This window comes from Ahaetulla prasina, chromosome 6 (genome assembly GCF_028640845.1).
Source record: "Ahaetulla prasina isolate Xishuangbanna chromosome 6, ASM2864084v1, whole genome shotgun sequence".
Classification (NCBI taxonomy): domain Eukaryota; kingdom Metazoa; phylum Chordata; class Lepidosauria; order Squamata; family Colubridae; genus Ahaetulla; species Ahaetulla prasina.
This window is the reverse complement of record NC_080544.1, coordinates 56848472-56871989: the sequence shown is the minus strand read 5'-3', so window position 1 is coordinate 56871989 and position 23518 is coordinate 56848472. Positions and strand designations below refer to the sequence as shown.

The 23518-nt window shown below is 34.6% G+C and overlaps 1 protein-coding gene across 1 annotated transcript in view; it reads left to right on the top strand.

Annotated features, from left to right (window-relative positions):
• SORCS3 (sortilin related VPS10 domain containing receptor 3) overlaps positions 1-22989 on the top strand; it is a 603184-nt gene extending 580195 nt beyond the window's left edge. Inside the window, exons 22-27 of the mRNA XM_058189116.1 lie at positions 3845-3957; positions 7501-7632; positions 12244-12343; positions 13592-13697; positions 21585-21745; positions 22925-22989. Coding sequence (XP_058045099.1) covers positions 3845-3957; positions 7501-7632; positions 12244-12343; positions 13592-13697; positions 21585-21745; positions 22925-22989 — 677 coding nt within the window. The remainder of the gene's footprint in view (positions 1-3844; positions 3958-7500; positions 7633-12243; positions 12344-13591; positions 13698-21584; positions 21746-22924) is intronic.
• Positions 22990-23518: the final 529 nt, after the last annotated feature.

Here is a 23518-nt window from a genome sequence, read left to right as displayed (position 1 = left end):
GAGAATATTCTGATGACTAAGTACATGTATATTGCATGTATTTCTGTTTATGTATACCAGCCTAATATGATCAAACATTTTCCTTTCTGCAGTGAGACACAATTCATTTCTATATGCATTAAATTACCTTTTGCTCCCACCCCATCCGCACTTAGAATTGATAAATATAGAGCATGCCATATCTGAGCAATTTAAGGGGTATGCACTATCTCACAGGCTAAGTACATTTGACGCACATCTTTTAGAGAAATTAAATTTCATTTCTCTCTCATAATTAAAATTACTTACTTAAATATAATTCAACTGATTTATTCACCAGCTATATATGTAATAGTTTACTTTGTTTGTCCTGTTAAAACATTCAATTTGGTGATAAATCTTTGGGGCCTGTACTCAAAGTTTGGAGTACTTGTAGGTCCCAGTTTTGCTTCTCTGAACTAAATCATTAGTGTCAGGTCAGGCCACAGGATCTCTGCTTCTAAAGTCCAAATTAGGGTTAACATGAAAACATAAAAACAAATAAAAACATCTTCAAAAATGAAGAAAGACAGTGAAGTATTGGAGAAAAATAGGAGATGATAAGGAAGAGCAGAACTATCAGCAAAAATGAAGAATAAAGCAAACAAATAAGGCAAGAAGCTTACTAAAAGCCAAAGAAACCTTTTGTCAGAGAAGTGGTCCATTTATGAGACATAAAACTTGTCTACCACTTAAATTAGCCTTGCTCTACTGCAAGGATTTAATTTGGGAGTGATTTCTTCATGTCTCATGAATTGCTGTACCCTGATTTGTCTGTCGCTACCTTAATCTGATTTGTTCTACATTATGTAGTCATGGCAGCACATAAGGCTAACAAACAGGTATCTCTTTGCTTTTGGAAAACAGATTACTAGTACTAAGGATGTGCTCAGTGGAGCACAAAGTATGTCAAATATAACAGAAGAAAACACTAGTTTATGGAACTGCTGCTCATTTTACTCTTGGTCCTGTTTAACTGCGGAACAATATTGATGAAACCAAAACAGTTTAGAATGCTAGGCAAGAGACACATGTCACACAAAGATTTATATCATTTATATCATTATCTGATTAACTTCCTGCATTCTATTTCAACCTTTCTTTTAGTTTCTTAGCGAAATTATTTTTTTAAAAATATCCTGTCAATTTATGTCTGTCATTTAAGTTTTAGATTTGTTTTCCTTTTTCTCTCTTTTTCAATTGACTCCCTCTCAGAATCCTCCTGGGATAAAGGGTGCAGTCCTATGTTCAAGGTATCCCAAAGCTTTTGTTTCCATACCAGTGCCTCACAAAACAGCCTGAAACCATACTACATTACATTCACTTAAAAAGGCAAAGGTTCCCCTTGCACATACATGCCAGTTGTTCCCGACTCTAGGAGGCAATGCTCATCTCCATTTCAAAGCCAAAGAGATGTCCGAAGACGTCTCCGTGGTCATGTGACCAGTATGACTCAATGCCAAAGGTGCACAGAACACTGTTACCTTCCCACCAAAGGTAGTCCCTATTTTTTCTACTTGCATTTTTTATGTGCTTTCAAACTGCTAGGTTGGCAGAAGCTGGGACAAGTAACGAGAGCTCACCCCATTACGCGGCACTAGGGATTCAAACCGCTGAACTGCCGACCTTTCAATCGACAAACTCAGCGTCTTAGCCACTAAGCCACCACGTCCCTAGTTATATTCACTTATGCTGCTATTAAAATGCAGAAAAAACCACAATTCCAATGGAATTGTTTGGAGAGAGCAAAGAATATCATCTGAGCATTATAGGAAAGTATGCAAGGGAATGTCAGCTAAACCACTTACTACTATCCTAGTTTTCCTGACCACTTTCCTCTATTGGATTAAAAATCCTATGAGTTTTGAAAATGAGATGGTAGCATGCTGACAATTTAGACAAGTAGTACTCTCACAACAGTGGCCTCTGCATTTTTTCCTGTAGTTGTGACAGTTGGATTAGATGATCAGAAATAAATTCTAGCTCACGCATACAAGAGGACATAAGTTGTAGGAACAGCAGGGGAGAGAAGAGCAGTAATGGCTTCACCCCAGAACCTGGGACCTGAAATGAGGTGAAAACCAGAGGTGGGTTTCAGCAGGTTCTGACCAGTTCTGGAGAACCGGTAGTGGAAATTTTGAGTAGTTCAGAGAATCGGTAGTAAAACTTCTGACTGGCCCTGCCCCCATCTATTCTCTCCCTCCCAAGTCCCAGATAATTGGGAGGAAATGGGGATTTTACAGTAACCTTCCCCCAGAGTGGGGAGGGAATGGAGATTTTACAGTATCCTTCCCCTACCACGCCTACCAAGCCACACCCACAGAACTGGTAGTAAAAAAATTTGAAACCCACCACTGGTGAGAACCTATCCATAGAAAAATGAATCATCAATCACATTGTAAAATTGCATCAAGGAAATGAAACAGGAACAGAGCTGGAAACAAGGAAAGCCAACTCCAAAGAAAACAACATTGTGAGATTAGTCAAATCCACAGGTGAAGTCCAAGTGAAGTTCAAAGAACGCTAATGTGAAAATGCCTGTATTTATTTATGAATATTATTCGTCACTACTTTTTTTGTATGGAATGTGATTAAAATTCTTTTGTTTGAAAGATTGTGAGTTTATCTATAAATGATTTTTATACTGGATAGAATCTTCTTCTCTATATATGGAGAACATATAGAGACACGTAATTCACTGGAAATTTAAAGGGAGATCAGATACATTTTTATTAAATACATAGTAATTTATATTGTATAAATTATACAATATAAATTAGATGTATTATGTGGATGCTTGACATACTGGAAACAACTTTCAGCATCAGAGAGAAATGGAAATTTTCTCTAAAGCAAGAATGATTTTCAGAATTCCGCAGTACATACACAGCACTCATATATACATGTATGTTTATATATGTACATACAAATAAACATACAAGATATTTGATATGTTTTGCATTTCTGAGAATATAAGGTTCTATGGGTTTTTTTTCCTATATGTAGAATTTTGTCGTATGACTTTATAAGATCTCAAATGGACAGCTAACATCAAAAACATCATTAAAAAAGGACAACAACGAATGTTCTTTCTGCGCCAACTCAGTAAGCTCAAACTGCCCAAGGAGCTGCTGATCCAATTCTACAGAGGAATTATTGAGTCTGTCATTTGCACCTCTATAACTGTCTGGTTCGGTTCTGCAACCCAACAAGAAAAACTCAGACTTCAGAGGATAATTAGAACTGCAGAAAAAATAATTGCTACCAACTTGCCTTCCATTGAGGACCTGTATACTGCACGAATCAAGAAGAGGGCCGTGAAAATATTTGCAGATCCCTCGCATCCTGGACATAAACTGTTTCAACTCCTACCCTCAAAACGACGCTATAGAGCACTGCACACCAGAACAACTAGACACAAGAACAGTTTTTTCCCGAAGGCCATCACTCTGCTAAACAAATAATTCCCTCAACACTGTCAGACTATTTACTGAATCTGCACTACTATTAATCGTTTCATAGTTCCCATCACCAATCTCTTTCCACTTATGACTGTATGACTATAACTTGTTGCTGGCAATCCTTATGATTTATATTGATATATTGATCATCAATTGTGTTGTAAATGTTGTACCTTGATGAACGTATCTTTTCTTTTATGTACACTGAGAGCATATGCACCAAGACAAATTCCTTGTGTGTCCAATCACACTTGGCCAATAAAATTCTGTTCTATTCTATTCTAATGAATGCATTTTAACCTTTCCAATGTAAACAGCCATAATAGTTCATACTGGAATTTTAGTGTGACACTCTTTCTTTGCAGAATATTTTCAGTCTCAATTGTTATCGTTCTCACCCAATTTGGATTATCACAATCCTGATATCCCAGAGTGGAGAGAAGACATTGGCCGAGTCATCAAAGCAGCTTTGGTGCATGTGAGTACCTAGGGAAATCTACCAAATAATAAGTATAATTTTCTTAAAGTTTGAACAGTCTGTACAAGCACAATTCAGGAAAGGAGATTATAATTTTCAATTACACACTGCAACTTTGATAAAGCTAGGTTTATCATTCTGATACACATATGCAATTACCTAGATAAATATTGTATAGCATTTTCAGCACCCAACAAATCCAGACTTGTTTTTTTTTTTAAAGTATGTTTATTTTGTTCTACTTTTTAATTGTTTTCTTAGTACTAGAATGTTTTGCAGTCCTTGAAGTGTTATCTGTGCAACTTCTGATGATAAGAAGATATAATCATTTTGTAGATAAAATATTAGGAGGGGATTAATTATAATATACCATTTTTCCAGTGAATCCATGATTGCTGAGTCTGTGCTTGTATATCTGTTATTCAAGATGGATATATTATCTGTCTTCATGATCAGTGCAGCTTAATTGACTAACACAATGATGCTATCTTTATGTTCATTTCTGTTCATTTCCATAATTACGTTCTATGTCTTCCACCTTAGCAAATATTATAGAAATATTGCAGTACAAGGTGTCTGTTTTTAATTCATCAGAGATAAAATCATTGATTTTTAAAATCCTTTTCATTATTTTTTGCAATTATTATACAAGCTTTTAATAAACAAATAAATATTATATTGCACCTAATCTTCCACATGACTTTTTAAAAAATTACTCTGCTGTTCTACTTAAAAGATTTACAATGAAATCCTGATTAAAAAGTTCAGTATTGCAAAAGAAGATAAAGAAAAGCATTCTCTGGCTTTTCCCAACAGAAAATAGAGGAGCTTTGAAAACTACTTTTTTTCTTGCTACATTACAAAAGAATATGAAAGAGCATTTCTTTTTGTAAACTTGTTTCTGTTGTTTTAGAAACATCTGCCTCCAGTGTATTGATCAAAGGTTTCCACAACCATAACCTCAGCCATAATCACTCCATAAGGCAGTAAACATTTTTTTTTTCTCATCTCACCTTTGGCAGGATAAACAGCTGATAATGTGTGACGATAAGTCCCAGGGAAAGAGAGATCTGTGTGGAAATTATCAATACCCAGAAATTCTCCTAAACCAAGACCACTTATCTTTACCCTTCTTTGATTTCTGGGCTCCCTCCAGTTTCTGTCTTCATATCAAAATTGAGATTTACTGTTTCTATAGCCAGTTCAGAAATTCTTCTCCTTAGCCCAGTGTGTTGTGGTGACTAAAATCTAGCTTGCTTAGAAATCCTATCTTAGGCTACTATGAACATCTTGTTCTCTATTCTTTCTTTATACTCTTTCAAAACATAAGAAGCTGGTTGTGGATGGGGGCAGGACAGATATGTTCTTGGTTGACTTCTGTGGCTGATATCAAAGCTGTTATTGTGAAGCAGACAGCTCAAGCTTGATTTTTAGATGTTTTCAGCATTGTTTCAAACAGTATACTGTGTCCTAGATTTATTCAGTGTGTTCTTCAAACCTACTTGATACTTCTTTTTAAGGCAAATTACAAAATGATTGACAGCCATATTAAAATATAAAACAGAATGAAATATAATTTCCATGTACAATGTAAATCTATACTAGAAAATTCCTGTTCTCCTAAGAATTAGATAAACAAAATAAAAAGAGAGAAATTATGAATTCTATTTATTAAAGAGAGCTTATTATCATATTTTCTTTTAAGAGAATACTGATTTTTGCAGTCAATAAACATTTTTGTGAAAAATGTACTCTCTTTTTAATAGTTATATATAGCCGAAGCCATGCATTTTTATGTATTTTTTTTTTTTAAAAAGCAGAAGGATTTTGCATGGATAATAATTAGGATTCTATTTAATGAGTTTCAGTTTATTCTATCTGTTAGAATAAAATTTATTGTGTGTGAGAGAGAGAAGGGAAGCGAGAGGGAGGGAGGAAGAGGGAGAGAGAGAGAGAAAGTCATACAGACAGACAGACATCAAGGCATCTGGGGTTGAAATGTATCAATGGAATTTATATATCTTTCAATCCAGTATGGATTAATCCTGATTAGCATGGCTATATATGAGAGAGAGATATATATGAGAGAGAGGCAGGCAGGCTGGCAGGGTAGATAATCACAAAATCATAAAATATGGCTTTCCAAAATTCTTAATTTTCTCCTACCACTTTTTCTAAATTTGAGCTTTAGGGAATTGCAATTTTCAGGAAATTGAAGTTTGCAAACTACCATGATCAGAGCAAAATGTTAATATTGTTTGAATTCCTAATTTTAGCTTCAAAAAGAGTATTTTGTGTGACTAAAATAGTTTTATCAAATCCAAAGCAGGAAAGAAGGGATACATTGTTGAGGTACACTAGTGGGACCACTGTGGGCCCATTACATGTTCAGTAATGTTATTTGGCCTAAAAATGGATCTCAAATATTCACAAATTCAGAATATTTTATAGCACCTGTCAGATATAGTTTAAATTATTGATTCAATTTATTCTAAATAAGACAAAAGAATAGTATTCAATACACATTTACATGTAGATTTAGTCAAATAGTTTGTATTTTATTAACATTAATATAATCTATTGTTTTGGAGATGTATTTTATATATAGAACTATTACATTAAATGTTTTCTTTCATAAATTGTGAATGAAATGAAAACAACTCTCTTAGTACAATAAAAAGGGATTTTAAAAAAATCTACAAACATATATTGTTATGCATTCCCTTCTTGTATCAAGTGCTAAGTTATGTTAGAAAGACCATTTATAGTATCTGTAGTCCTCTTTTAATAAAACAAATGTATACACTGAGAATGACATGGGAAAGACAACACTTTTTTAAAAAAACAGATTCCTGCACATTAAAAAAATATTATTTTCAAATTTTTATTTCCTCATGCACTTTGGACAAAAAGTTGTTCAGAGATCTCCATAGCCATATGCTTTCCATAAAACAGTGCTAAGCATTGTCTTAGCATGAGTTTGGGAAGTAGATGACGTATGGCAATACAATATGACTTACTTATTGAACAACTTGTGACTTAGTACTTGCACTTCACTGTTAATTTGCATACATGCATTTGCGATCAGTGTAGAAATATGTCCCCTTTTTAATTTAATATTATCACCTTTTCTACATCATTTCCCGCTGCTTCTCAAAAAGGGGAGTGATTTTGGTACTCTTAACATTGCTAAGTTAAGGAACATTAAGTTGTCATTCTATCTTCCTAACTTACCATGCACAAGTCTTCCAAGAACACCATATAGCAAAATCACATCATTATTCGCATCACTTATGATAACATTACACATTACAAAGCAAGAATTCTGAAATTATTTCAAATATGAAAATATTTGAAGGTTTGATTTTAGGTAATGTTTACCCACTATAAATACACTAGGTGTATATTTGGCTCACAATTTCATTTTTTTATACCATTGCTTAGAGTTTGTTGAGAGTTAAATAACTTACAAACTATGGTGATAGCAATAGCATGTATTAAAGAATCCTCTGGTGTTTCTTTTTCTTCTCTCATTTTGCTTAGGTGACTGGTATACCCAAGGAACAAATTCTTGTAGCAGTATTCCCTGGATTGCCTACCTCTGCAGAGCTCTTCATCTTACCACATCAAAACATATCAGAGAGAAGGAAAGATAGTGAAGATGATTTGGAGCAGGTGAGGTTTTCCTTTGTTCAGGTGGTTATGAACTCCTCCAACTGTTAAACAGGATCTGAACTAAAGATAATTTCAAAGTACTATAATCTAGGGCGGTGTTTCTCAATCATGGCCATTTGAAGATGTGTGGGCTTCAATTCTCAGAAGCATCACTGGCTTGGACATTATGGGAATTGAAATCCACACATCTTCAAGTAGCCAAAATTGAGAAACACTGTTTTAGAATGTTTAATCTTGTCAAACTTTCTGTATAAATATTGATATTGGGTGATTGACAGTCACCCAAAAAGGGAAATCATCAAGTAGATTTTCTGAGTATATGATTTCTTTTTCTTTTCTTTTCTTTTCTTTTTGAAATATTTATTTGTGGAGGGTTGACTTATTAAAACAATTTATAAAACATTTTGATAGACATGTCATGAGATGTGAGATATGCATTTGTAATAAATTAAAACACAGTACTTTAAAACCTGGATCTAAGAATTTAAGTCAACTTTAAAATATAGTATAACACAAAAACATGCAGTAGAAGCAATAAAAATTGATATGACAACAAAAAAACTAAAATACATAATGAGATAGCATACTTCTGTAAATATTTTTTTTTTTGGTCCCTTTGGTTTTGGTTTTGACTCTTAGGTCCTACAGATTTCTTGGTAAGATTTCAGAAATGATTTGCCATTGCCTGCTTCCTCGGTTTGAGAGAAGGTGACTCACACAAGGTCACTCAGCTGGCTTTGTGCCTAAGACAGGACTAAAAGTCATGGATTCCCAGTTTTTACCCTGATGCCTTAACCATTGCACTAAATTGGTTCTCTCTGCAAAGATAGTACTAAGTAAATAGAAAATTACTAAAGAGATTTATTAAAGAGATTGGAAGCTTGAGGAAAAGAAATCCAATACCCTACTTGCACAAATGAAAGTACTAGGAGATAGGGACTATAGAGGGTTGTCAACCTGGTGGCTTGCAAGCCTGCTGCATAGTGTGTAGGCCATGCCCACCCCAGCTGCATGAATCAGAAAACTGACACAAAATGTCACATGATGGCAACATGACACGGCGAATTAAAGAGTATTGATGGTTGTATCCTACGCCGTATGCCTTTGACATGGCTTGTATTAATCTGAGGACAAGGATCTTTGCATCATATGTTTGCTCCATCCTACTTTGCATCAAATGCAAATTACTTCAACATGATTCCAAACTGTTGATCATTTTTTTCTGGTTTTAATCCTTCAGTTTTGTACATACAAACTATTAACACAAAGCACATCAAAAAACTGCATGTGGTTTAGCTGATAACTTCATGAGTCCTTTCTGCATTGAATTTTGATTACAATCTCTTGCTCATCTGGAAGGAAATTTTCTTGAACTCAAATAAGCATACTTTTCAGTAGATGTGTATAAAGTTACACTATTAATCAATATGAACTTGATTAGATAGGCAGTAGCTAAATAACAGTGCAAAACATATCCTAAAGCAATAGGCAACCAATTCAAGATTGCTTTTTGAGCTGCAACAAAACATTCAAGTTCTTTTTGTACCGTATCAACGGACTGAGTGGGATAGAAGACAAATGGTAATAGCTGTAGAAAGCAGTATGTATAGTAATGCTGTAATTCCCCTAAGTCTTCTTCTGGGAGTTAATTTTTTCAGGACGCTGAGGCTGAGGCTAGGCAGGGCAGGACCAGCGGTGAAATCCTCTGAAGTCTGCTAGCGGTTCTGTGAATCTGCTACCGAGAGCGTGCTTTGTGTGCACATGCGTTCTTTGCACACATGACACCTGAGGCACACCCACGCAGCACTAAAAAAGGAACATTTTGAAGCCTTCTGAGTCTGCAAACGTAAGTAGAACAGCAAGGGGGGGAATTCGTTGTCCCACATGTTTTACATTAGCTAGAAAGCAGGAAAATCCAATGATTCTAGCTAATATAATCACGCGTCACACCCGATCGTCACCCAACTGATTGTTGGAAATTCTGATTTGCCCAAACCAGTAGCTTTTCTTTACTATTACTAGTTCGGGAGAACCTGTCTGGACCGGTAGCATTTCACCCCTGGCAGTGGGGTGGCCCCAAAGTGGTTGTGGCCTCATGATAAAATAGGAATGCTAAAGTTTTCCTTTTTGCTACATACACTAAAAGTTTGTATGGCCTGAAAAGTACGCTTATCTCGTTTCAAGAAAATTTATTTCCAAATGAGCAAGAGACTATAATCCGTTTTCCTTTTTGCTTAACACTAAAATTTCATGTTTACTTGTTTTTGTTTTTTCCTTTACCAAAATAGATAGTGTTTCAATTGATTTCCAACAATCAATTGACCTCACCCCATTCCTAAGAGGTCTGTAAGGGGCATGCATAAGAGCAACAGCATGCCTACCGTTCCTGTCCTAATGTTCCCTTTGTGTGGTTATTTCATGCTTATATATATTGTTGTGTTTGACAAAATCAGTCAATCAATCAATCAATCAATCATGATCAGTGAATAACAATGAAAGAGGTAGCCCAAGTCTGGATTAAATAAAAGCTCTCTTGTTGTTTGCTCAATAATTTTTTTCCAAAGCCCAATTATTTTTTGCCGGTATAACTCTCTATTATTTAGCCCAGAGGTCTTCAAGCTTGGCAGCTTTAAGACTTGTGGACTTCAACTCCCAGAATTCTCCAGCCAGCATAGCTGGGAGTTGAAGTCCACAAATCTTAAAGCTGCCAACTTTGAAGACCTTTGACTTAGCCAATTTAAAAGGAATTGCAGGTATTTAACTTCCTTCCATTTTTCCCCTTTCTTTTTTTCCTCCTTTCCATTTTAATCATGTTTTGAATTCTTTGAAATATAGAATGCCGTCACAGTATACAACTGTCTCTGTCCTTTCTATAGACAAATTTGATAATGGTATCAAAGTGATTTTCACACTTCCAGCAAATTTCTGACATGCCAACTATATCAATATTCTCTTCTGGCAATTACTGTAATTAATATAATCAAAATTTAATGGAAAACACTGAATTTGGAATAATTATGTAGAATACAATATTTCAGCAGGTGCAGTTTTCCCAGTCTTTGTATGCTGCATTTAGTTTATACCTGTCAAAATCTTTCTTCCAGAAAACAACTAAATGCATAGGGCACTTTAATTTTTTAAAGATTTTCTTGCCTTACACATTAGTGCTTTTCCAGATTAATTTCATTTGTTCTAACCAACTTCAACATGACAGATTTAATCTTTAAACCTGTCCTAACATGGGACAAAGAGAAACTAACTGACTGCCTTTATGCTCTAATCCAGACTTTTGAGTTTTTTCCTTTCAGGAAGTTTACTGAGGAAAAGGACTTTTCTATGACATTATTGTACTTTATCTGTCATATTGTCTCTTTGATTTCAAGTGAAAAACATCTTCTCTGCTCAGTTTTTAATCTGTTCTGTGTTTTAGTTCACCATTCTAGTAATCTGAGATATTATTTTTGAAATTTCCAAGGAGCAAGTCTTTTAACAGGAACTTACAGCAAATTTCATTACCCTTGTTGATAGCCTGCTAAATAGGCATGGGTGTCTAACAATCCATAGCATATATACTACAATTGTTCATATAAGTGTTGAGCTGAAAGATTTCAAATGAAAACTTATGATAAAGTGAAATGGATGTGATTTGGGAAGAGGGAGCTTTTGTTTCATAATGTTTTCATTCTACTACCAAGGTCATTGCAGAAGAAACTGTGTTCCCTTTTGGCAGCTGCCATTTCTCTGACACCTGCCATTTCTCTGACACCCAGTTGTCAAAGAAATAATGCTGTGTTATAATTTTAAAAAATTTAAATGTAGCTTTAGGGACATTTTCACATTATGTCTTCATATTATACCTTAACCCCTGCTTTACAGTGGTTAAAATGCCCTTGACCCCCTAAGAAGGCTATTAAATTTCTGTCATTTAGTTAGGTGAACCCACCAGACCTAATGGGTAATTCAAAAGTTATAAACTTACCAAAATCCCTATTGACAAATTCATACTTTTCTGTAGATTTTTTAGCTCTCTATAAAATGGCATTGAACTTAATTCAATTAGGCATTGAACTTAAGTTTTTCTGAAAGCAAAACCAAGCACAACAAGCCATATTCTTTTCTGTGTGTGTGTGTGTGTGTGTGTGTGTGTATGCGTGTGCGTGCGTGCACGCGCATAGACACACATGTAAGTAAGCGTGCATGAGTGGAGAAAAAGAGAAAGAGAGAGTTGGAACTAAATCTGCTGCAGCTCTAGTTTTTCCAAATGCAACCTTAAAAATATATTTCTGTGACTGATAAATAATGTAACAGCAATAACTTAGTAATTAAAAAATGCAATGTAATTGCTATGAAATGCATTTTTCTGCCACTTCACTCTCAATTCCAACAGCATTACTTCCAGAAGTTTTTGCCCCCCCTCTTCTTCATATTTTGGAATTAGTCTGACACTCAAAAGGATTCTTTTTATGTGTGGTTGATATAATAATTCAGCTTTTAGAAAGAACTAACTTGTGGTGAATTACTTTGATGTTAATGCACATATGCCAGCGAGAATTATTATTAATTGCTGTTGTTTATCAATATTTAATTGTGTTTTCTTCTACCCTTCCTCAGGCTGTTGAAATCCTCTTCAGTGCTCTAAATCAGAACCTGGTTCAATTTGAGTTGAAGCCCGGTGTGGAAATAATAGTTTACGTCACTCAATTAACATTAGGTAAGTTGGCACAGAAGAAAAGATCTAGGGAACACAATGTAATATCTTATTATTATCTTATATTTTCTCAAAGGAAAATAAACATTAAAGAAATCTATCATATTGATTCCAGGCAGTATTCTTGGATAAACTGGTACTGCACTTTTAGCAAACATTCAGAAAAGCTTGTTAGATATTCTGGGAGCTGTCCAGATACCTCTTAATGGCACTAGGTGAGTGAAAGCTGATCTAAGTAGGATCCATTTAAATATGTTTCAGTTGAAATAAAATGAAAAGAAAGGTGCTTGAGAAACCCCTACTCATAAATCCAGGTTTAATTGGGGATAGAACAGTTGAGATACCCAATTCAAAGAGAGGAAGAGTTATTTCTGAAAAGGCTTAATCTGGTACTGATTGATGTTCAATAGGAATGAAATAATCTATTCAGATTTATAAAAACATAACTATGGCATATAACAAGAGATTTGGTTCTTCAGTTCTTTGTCCTAGCCATACTTTTATTTTTTTAACCTAGTACAAGAAGAACAGAAAAGACTGGAATTTTATTTAGTTTTCCTCCCTTAAGAAGCAATCATGACAACTATATACTATAATTTTATAGTATATAAACTATAATTTTTTCTTCAAGTAGATCTCAACTCCTGGTGACTTCATATTAAAATTAAGTGGGGAGAATAGGAAGTGATTAGTTCTTGGCTAAGTTGGCTTTTCAAAACTAAAAGGATACTTGATAATTGAAAGCAATTCTCCTTCATCAAATTGATGAAAAATGAGAAAAGAATGAAGGATTTGTTTTCTGCATAGCATTAAAAACTACAGCCAACATTATGATAAAGTCATGTCTAAAAAGGATTGACTTGAGTCTTTTGCAAACACTATTCCCGATTAGCAGCTGTCTCCAGCATAGTTGTAATATATCAAATGGAAAACACTAAACAGGGAGCAGATACAAAAAGAGCATATGGTATGAATGAAATGGTTTAGTTACTAGGCAACCTGCTGTTTCTTTTTCATTATGGAGCTACTTGGAACCTTGAGGGTTCCAAGGGAGTATACTGATTCCTCACCAGACCTCTGACTACAGCACAGAAACAGAGAGACACATGCAAATATCCATACACACACACACACACACCTTGTTAATGATAATAACCTAGCAGCAGCAAAGGCATGAGACTGATACATCCTGCCATCTATACATTTAATGACTTCATCTTATGTATAATATGATCTTTTTCTACCCCTCAGCACCTCTGGTTGATTCTGGTACTGGACACAGCAGCTCTGCAATGCTGATGTTGCTCTCAGTGGTCTTTGTTGGCTTGGCTGTTTTTTTGATCTACAAGTTTAAAAGGTATGATGGTACTCCTTTCTGCTATTCACAGAAAATCTGCTAAAACAAAGCAAAGCAAAACAAAACAAAACAATGCAGCTGGCTTTCCTATGAATCAATTTAAGAATTCAGGAAAATATGGAAAAGAGTATTGAAGATATTTTACTCAAGGAAGGGAAGCAAAGATGAGTTCAAGGCATTCATTACAAGTATGGGCATCAGTTTTGTATACTGAGATAATGAAGTTACGACTTAACTAACGCTATAAACTTAGAAAACAGTAATGTACACATTCTGAATTAATCGGTGAAGCCATTATCGGTGAAGCCAATTTTCCTCAGTTCATAGAGTTATGCTGAACAAAATTGCCTCTTTACAAAATAAGGACAATAATGAGTGCCAACACAGTAACTTCAAGGGGATAAGCATTTTTCAGTTTTTCTTGCATTCTTCAGATACAGTATAAACAATATTGTTTATTACTAACCAATAAATCTGGTTGCGCTTCTGATTAGTAGCTGCTGCTCATTTAGTCCTTGGTTATTATTTCATTATTAGTACCCCTAATTTTCATATCTACATCATGAAAATTAGCAATAATAATTTTAAATGCATAAACTTCTAAATCTATAAGTTTCATTCAGTGGTTTCTGTCATCAGATTTAACTGGTATACAGGTTGCTAAATACCCAGAGTCTAAGAACTAGCACATAAAATGTAAGTAACGGAGCCATTTATACAGAGCATAATTATAAATTTGGAAAGATATGGTAAGAGTTGAACTTGTTTTTAACCCCTCTGGGTCATATACAGTTATGTCCATTAGCTAATGGATTGGATTTTCTATTGACATCAAACACTTCTCTTTTCCCAGCCTGCTCTGCAAATGAGGAAGATATATTTATATTGCACAAGCAGAAGTCAGTTTGCATAACATTATTGCATACTTTTTTTAAAGACTGCTTTTATCTACATTTTCCTGGTTTTATAGTGTTGTTTATTTTTTAAAAAACAGTTATAAAACGTTTTATATATATTGTCTCTTGGAATTTATATACATTTTGATAGATGACTAAAAATCAGTGTTATTACTGATTTGTTATCATTATCTACATCGCAATATCCTGTCCACTAAAATGAAAGAAGGTCAATGCAGCTGATTGCTTTTTCTATTGAAATATCTATCAATAAGGAACTGAATTTTCTCTGTTCTCAAAAGCAGCACAATTTTTGCTAGCTGAAAGCATGATGGATTAACTGATAGACTGGATTGACTCCAGTATTGCCATTTCAGGAAGCAAAATATTTGTCATTTGTCCAAAAAATTAACAGAGTATCCCCATGTTGTTTTAGTAATATTTCAGACGGTATATTTTGGGAAACTTATATAATTATAACTACATAAATGACTACTGTTTTAGAACTTCAAGAAATCTTAGGGCTTGAAGTAAAGATAGTAGAAGAATTTGTATACATGCATACAGATTTTATATCTAACTATTGTTTATCAATATGTAGGGGAAAGTATGTAAATTGCAATATTTTATTCGTTGAAGCAAATCAATTATAGCTACATTCTGAGTTTCTTAGGAAAATATGAGTTTCATACCTATTTAATTCTATTTTCAAGTGTTTTCCAGGATGAAACAATGATATACTTAATGCTTCAGTAGGTCAGTAAGCCAAAATGCCTGAGAACAGACATTATTATCTTAGTTATGAAAAATGCACTTGCAGAAGGTTATCAAATCTTCCTGCAACTTTACAAGGATCTGCCACATTTGAAATAATGAAGTTATTCATCACAAACCTAACCATATTTTTTTATTTTTATCATAATGATTCATGCCATCAATAACAGTCTTTACAGTGAAGATAATGGGGCTGAAAGCTTCACACAGTCTTTCTATACTGTTTCTATTTAATTATCTGATGCAATGATACTTTGCTTATTCATTCATAGTACATGTGTAATGGGTAAAATGTTTCATAACTCTTCGTCATTGTTAGATTAGATTAGTTGTATTGCTAATTTACAAATAAACTCTAACCCTAAGCCTAGTCAATGAATAGTGACTGGATGCCCTTCCTGAACTCCACGGAGTTCTCAGCAGATATTTTTTTCTTTGCACCCTAAGAAAGAAATTTCTGTCACTATCTAGGATTAAACTTTCAACCTTCCGAGTGGAAGGTGAAACCACACTAACCTTTGGGCAAGAACATTAAAGATGGATGTAATATACTTCAGGGTTGTTTTTTTAATTATTTCATTTGGCTACCAAGATTCTGCAATAATCTTAGCAACCTCTACCCAACTGCCAGCAGAAAATATGACAGAAGGGAAGATTATAGAATACCTACTTACTCTGAAAGAAAGATGAGGCGGAACAGGGGAATCAGGCATTTAAGTGATATAACTTAAACCTGTGTGTTTCCATTTTTTTTTATGCTGCTGAAGAGTATAAATAAATTCTGCTAGTAATGCACAGCTCCAAATGAGAATGTAACAAAAAAACTTTATCTGTGCCAAACATGAGTTTAAATTAGAGATACTAAAGTATGAATCCAGATATACTTCATTAATTTTATGGCTGATAAAATGGGGAGAGATTGTTTCTTCATAAGCAGAATATTCACCTAACCTTTCTCAACCCTACATGGAACAAATAATGCCAGAACACCATAGATCATAGTGAATACTTGATAGGATGCTGAATGAGATAGGGCAGGCTTGATAATTTTGAGGATACAAATTTGAAATTTGAAACAAAAATATACATTTTATTCAAGTAGTCTTAACCATTTGCAGAGAACAGTCAATTCATAAACAGTAATACAAATCTCACAACCCAGCTAGTTAATCTTCCTCATTGCTGGATGTGAAATTAAAGTCCAGGGGCAGAACATTCTGAGCAGGAACTCTAGTTATGATAATTTGAACATGAACAAAACTTTCTTGAAAATTATGAACCCTTAAAAAAACCCAGTGTAGTCAGGTGTGAAGTGGTAGGCATGCATGCATTGATGGCCCCTCTTTCACACATACGCATGCATTCAGTTGCATCTCTTTTTATGTTCAGTCAAATAATTCAAGGGGGCTTATATTAGAGACATGAATTTGCCAATGGCTCCTTAAGTTGCATCTCTCAGTCTTTCTTGGAATTGGACATAAACTTACCCTCTTGTAGAAGTACCTACTTTTTTGTAGTATGTGCTGCCTCCAACAAATAATATGTGCTGCCTCCAACAAAGATAATTATGCCTGATAGCAGTGTTAAACTAGGGAGTTCACTACCATTAGATGTTGATGGGATTTTTTGTAAAGGGAATTGGACTAGACATGGGGGACAGAACTCTCAATCTCTCATAATATTGATGGCTATTTAGTAGCTTAACTTTTAACTTCTGGGTGTGAAAGCATATATATATATTTCAGTTTTGTAAATACATCTGTTGATTCCTTTGCAATATACTTTGCTGGATGAGGCGTTGGCCTGGTCCAGCAAAACTCCTTTAAAATTTTTATAATACTGTTTCAAAGAACATCATATTTAGGACTGAAGAATCTGCAGCCTAGTCTGTTATGATTATTTGGATTTTATCTCATCAGGAAAGCAATGTGCATTTTTGTGATGAGATAGAATTCCAGCTAGAATATTGGTTTTTATTTAGCCGAGATAGGGGAAACATGTGTCTGCATCAATTTTTAATGTTATAAATTGCTACAATTGGCACTCTGCTGACACATATGCGGGAGGTTTATTAAAGGCCTGCATAAAGCAAGAGATGCTATTGGATATGGGCACATGGAAGAAAACTGGGAGGAATAAAAAGTATCTTACTGTGAACAAAATGATGATATCAGAAAAATATTAATTGTGTTATATGTTCTTTCAAAATTAATGTTTGTGTGTATACCCTTAGGGAGCTTCTGCACACACAATCTAAAACAGACTGAGGAGAGTCTATATTTCTTCAGCATGGCATGTAAAAAAATTGGTTCAGCTTCTTTGTTGTGTGTACAGGGCAGAAAAAAATTATCCTTTCCTAGATCCACCTTAAAGTTACATATACAGATAATCCTGTGTGATGACTACCTCATCTGTGTGATGACTACCTTATTTTCTAACCATTCACTGTTATAACAACAATGAAAATTTAACTTGGTGCCTAATGCTCACATTTGTGACCTCAACAGATCTATAAAAAAGGAAAGCTGAAGTAAGATGGAAAGCATGATGGTAGTTAGTCTTTGTTTTTTAGGACTGAATCTCAATAGAGATTTAGCATAATGACAATAGTTCATTACTATTTTAGAATGATGAGCAAGCTGCTACTTGTCTCCAAAATTACTACAGGTATTCCTTGACTTACAGCAGTTTATTTAATGACCATTTGAATTTACAACAACACTGAAAAAAGTGATTTATGACCATTTTTCACACTTATAACCATTACAGCAACCCCATGGTCATGTAATCAAAATTCAGTCCACTTGGCAATTGACTCATTTTTATGATGGTTAAAATCTACTGGAGTCATGTGATCACATTTTGCAACCTTCTGATAAGCAAAGTCAATGGGAATGCCAGTCACTTAACAATCCTGTTAGTAATTTAATATGTGCAGTTTCACCTAAAACTGTGGCAAGAAAAGTCATCAATGGGGCAAAGCTCAATAAATGTCTCACTTAGCAGCAGAAATGTTGGGCTCAGTTGTGATCATAAGGCAAGAACTGTCTTACAACATTTCAAAATTGAAAATAAAAATTGTATGAATATATTTGGACTTGAGGAGAATTTAAAAGAAAATCCCCATTAGGGTAGAAAAAAGCATATAACATTTCCATTAAGAAAACAGTAGATCAATACTACAGTATAAAACACTTTATGCACATTGGATCAATGTCTACTTTATGATTCTAACATTCATTCATCATATCCTAATTTCCCTTTTTGATCTGTCTGAAGATGACCATGCTGCCACTCCTAAAAGAATCATAGGATTTTTTAAAAATGATATTTTAATATAGTCTTAAAATCATGCTTAAAACAGACAGGCATATTTGGAGAAAAAAGTAGAATATTTAATGTCAAGAAGTCTGGACTGCCTTAACTGACCCAAATTTGTTTTATAATTCTAGCGGTATTCAGACTGTCTTTTTAGTTTTCTTTTGGTCTACCATGTACAGAGAAGAAGAGATTTAATGAGTTCAGGAAATTCAGTTCTTTCATTAGTATGATATCTAGATCTGTACAGGAGTGCTTTTTGTCTTGATGAAAGTACTGTTGAAGCATAGCTTCAAGGAATTTGACAAAGTGAAGACCTTCCTATTTCTCAGCAGCAAAGTGAGCAAGAAAAATGGCTTCTGCATATGTGCGGAAGCCACTTTTATCAAAGTAAAATGGCTGTTTAAGACAGCTCAGCCCTGCCTTTGTGCTTCTAATTGAAGATTCAAGATAGAATACATTGCTTCTTCAGCATAAAGCATCATACTGGGGTGAGCCTATCCTGCATCCCCTTCTATACCTATCCAAGTTTAATCAAAAGAATGAAGAAATTTCTGACATGAGGCATTCTATTCATTAAGCTCTGAACACTTCCATATGAATTTCCCATACATTGCTTTGAAAATGTTTTCACTTAGGTGATTCATGTCACATGGTAATAAAATTTGGATTAAGTTGAGAATATGATTCCCCCCTTATCTATTGTAATATGACAGAGAAGAGAAAACATAAAATCCATTTAAGTGTAAAAGGCAGAACAGTCAGTACAGATACTAGGGTCAGAAGTAGAAAAGAAACCAGGCGAGCTTTCCAAGAAATAATGACATATTTATATGAGTTATTAATGACCTAATTAAGATATATAAAATCAGGCAAGCATGCACCAAAGCTAAATGAGCTTGGCTCATAATCTGCAAGGCTGTTAGGACAATCATAAAACGTCTTAAAAGATAAATCATAGGAAAAGATCAAAGGTACCTGATAACCTTGCCCTAGAGAAAATAAGATTAAGCCGAAGTGTTGACTATTTTTCCTCCCAGCCACTTAGCAGTCATTTAAAAGGATGTCAAAAGGAGGTGAATAAAGGAAGAGTCACACAATATTTATTTTGTAAAAAGGTCATGATAGCAGTAATTGCCTGGAAAAGCAATCAAGGTATACATTACCATTTTTCTCTTTTTGATAATTCTTGGTACAAGTAAGCTCCTTATTTAAAAATATCATTTTTGTTGTTCAGGATTCATTTTCCTTGATGTGTTTGTTTCAGTTACTATCACTATTGTTTAATCAGGTTCTCTGACTCTGAATTTATTAGTTGATATCAAGTCTTCATTATATCACATATACCAGTGATAGTGAACCTTTTTGGCACTGAGTGCTCAAACGAAGCCCTGTAAACTCAAAGACCAGTTGGCCTATGCACATGTGCGCACCAGCCATAGCCACCTGGTATTTTGGTTTCTGGGGCTCCAGCATGTACGAAGATCAGCTGGCTGGCATGCCTGTGCATGCCAAAAAACAGAAGAGCAGTTGGCAACAACACGTGTGCCCACAGAGAGGGCTCTGCATGCCACCTCTGGCATCACAGACATATAATATTCAGTAGAAAATTACACTATTTCCTGTTTGTTATAGAGCTTGTAGGTTGAAGTGACTACCAAAAACACCAATTTAAAGACAAAAGTGAGAATGTATCTCATCCGGGTTTGAAGAAGACACTCTGTTTACATGCAGGTGGTTCTGCAGTCCAGCAGAGTCTAGCACAGTGGGGTAAAGCACAATGGGAGCACTGGAAGTCTATTGTAACTGTGGGTTTTATTGTATGATGTCGTTCATAGTTTTTTGTCAGTTTTTGTTGGTCCCTATCTTCAAAGATAATGGAAGCTTCATAGCACAGGGCTCACCAGTGCTATGTCTACATTCTGACAATCTAGGTTCTGTCAGTTTGTGATTATAATTGCCAGGGGTCACCTCCACTTTACTACTTCCCCTTTGCCACAGGACTCAACAAATTAGGTTTGACCCGAGAGGATTTGCAGGTGAGCTGTTGATGAAGCTGAATTAACGGAAATTTCTGTGCAATGGAGTTCTATGTGGAGCAGCGGCCATTCTCTCAGTAATCCAGTAGCACAGAGAATCATTATAACTGGAGGCCTCTTTTCTGCAGTGAATGACAAGGAAGTTCAAATATCTTCTCATGCTCTTAATGTTCTACTACCATGTCTGTTTGACCGGCTTTCTTGACTGTTGCACTGTTGATTAGTTTTTTGTCACTCAATGTGCCAGAACCAGTCTTCATTATGGGATGGAAAAATACCTTATCTCACCAAGAGTCTTCTCAAAATATCCAGAGGATTTTGGTTAGGTTCAGATTAGACAAGTCAATTCATTTTTTCCATTCCAATGCTCCATGAAGCCATCTCATCCCACAATTGCTTCATTAACTAGGATTTTACTGGGTTAGAAGCATGCAAATGCTACAAAAATGTGATCTAGTGGAATTTTTTCTCTAGTCAGGGTCCAAATAAAAAAACATGAAGGCTTGTTTTGTAATATTGTGCTGTATATAGAATCTTCCTTCCTTCCTTCCTTCCTTCCTATGGTTTGTATTAAATGCCTATGAGTGTAAGGTTTCATAAACTGAATATTTAAGTTTTCTGACTTCCAGATCTCTCTTGTGAATGTTTTCTAACACATTGAATACTTTCTCCTACATTCATACTGAAATTAGTCCTAACACTTTTATTTTTAAAAAAGAAAATTATATTCCTTCTTTTTTCTCTCTTATTTTTGTGATACAACTTAGCTAAATAATAAATCATTATTACTATTAAGAAGACCAGTATCTTTGTTATTTAGAATAGTTACCTAACTGAGAATCTGTTTCTTTTATATGCAGGAAAATTCCATGGATCAACATTTATGCTCAGGTGCAACATGACAAAGAACAGGAGATGATTGGTTCTGTCAGCCAAAATGAAAATGCACCCAAAATTACACTTAGTGAATTCACAGACCCTGAAGAACTCATGGACAAAGAGTTGGATGCACGGGTTATAGGTAAACAGCATGGGCATCCATTCAATGACAGTGATAGTCTTCATCCCTTAATCAGATATGCCCAACCTAAGGACCTGAATGGTCAGTGTGAAAGGAGGAGAAAAGTGATCATAATGTTTTGTGTAATTAATTCATATTATATTAATAATATGATTCAAATTAAATCAGTTTTAGTTTCTGATGTGCCACCCCAACCTCAACATTTTATTTTATCCTGACTGAGAATTCAAACACTGTTAGCCAAACACTTATAAGTGTTAGCCAAACACCAATATAATGTACCAACTTTAAACATATAGAAAAATTTTTGCTTCTCATTTTCCTACATTGATGAATGTAAATATTTCTCAGATAAAATACATTAATAGAAAAGATAAGAAATAGGTTATCAAGTATAACCAAAAGACAGGACTGTAATAACTTAGGCAAATTCACACCAAGACATTAAGATAAATAATATTTATTAAAGAAAAATCAGTAGTTTATAATAATAGAATTCTAGTAACTACTGTTTCAAGAGCAAGCAAAGTATTCAAATTCTTCTGCAGCTCTTTTTTTCCTGTCATGGACCTGATTGATTGGCCCCTTCTTTTGTGTGGGAAAGCCATCCACTCCTTATATTTGCAGTAGACAGATTCTGTTACCCTGTTTTGTGAGAATTAATTCATACATGTATTATCTTCTGGATAATATTGCAATGTTTTTTTCCTGGAAATTTTTCAACTCTTGAAAAAATAATAAAGCATTAGAGGGCCACCATTGGAACACATAAATTATGTTTCAATACAGAAGATTGAATGAGAAATTGGAGCAGACAGCCCAGTGATGGTTCATTGGACAAAAATGAAGTGACCACTTCCACTTCAGTGTTTGAATGTCTGCTTAACTCTTTTTCATTTGACTTCCATCTTCTACTGTCACGCTATCCATCACTCTTTTCCATAATTTGATGCTTTCTGATGTCTAGTGTATAGCATCCTTATTTTACATAGACAAATTTCTTAGATTCTTAGCCAAACCATAGATGGAAAAGCAGTTTTATTGTTTGTGCATCAATTTCTACATACCATTTACCTGTCAGGAAAAAGAAAAATGTTTGCTTAAATTAAAACAATTTCAGAATGAAAATCAAGATGCAATGAACAAATTTACTCTCTCTCCCTTTCTCCTTCTGCTTAGGAAGCATCTCAACGATCTCCAACAGTGAAAGCACAAAGGAAATACCGAACTGCACTAGTGTTTAACACCAGGAGTCCGTTTTGACAACAACATTTCCCAGTTTTTATTTTGTAATTAATATTATGATTAGATGAAGGGAAATTCTTGTTATTATTATTAATATTAATGGTGTGGACTTTTTTTCATTTTTCTTTTTCAGGGGACATTTATAAAGTGAGCATTTGGCAAACCGTATCACAATATGATATATAGCTGAATGAAATCATGGTGTAAGATCCTAAATTTCAATTGAAAGAATTATGATGGGTTTTTTTTGCCAATGGCAATCTCAAAAGGCTATTTAATGGCTCTTACCAGACTTGTCTGTGTCCAGTGCTTTCAGATTCTGATTCAGATAACTGGTGTTATCCGGCAAATCTTGAAAACTCTTTCTGTGATGTCCCTTCTGAATAATATTCTTAGATCCCAATGAAGGTGGATGGGATATCCAAAATGGCCCAACCAATATTGACCAAATTTCTGAAGAGGCTGTCACTGGTGCATGTTCATACTGATGGTATAATGTAGATACTTACCATGTAAATATATTTTTAT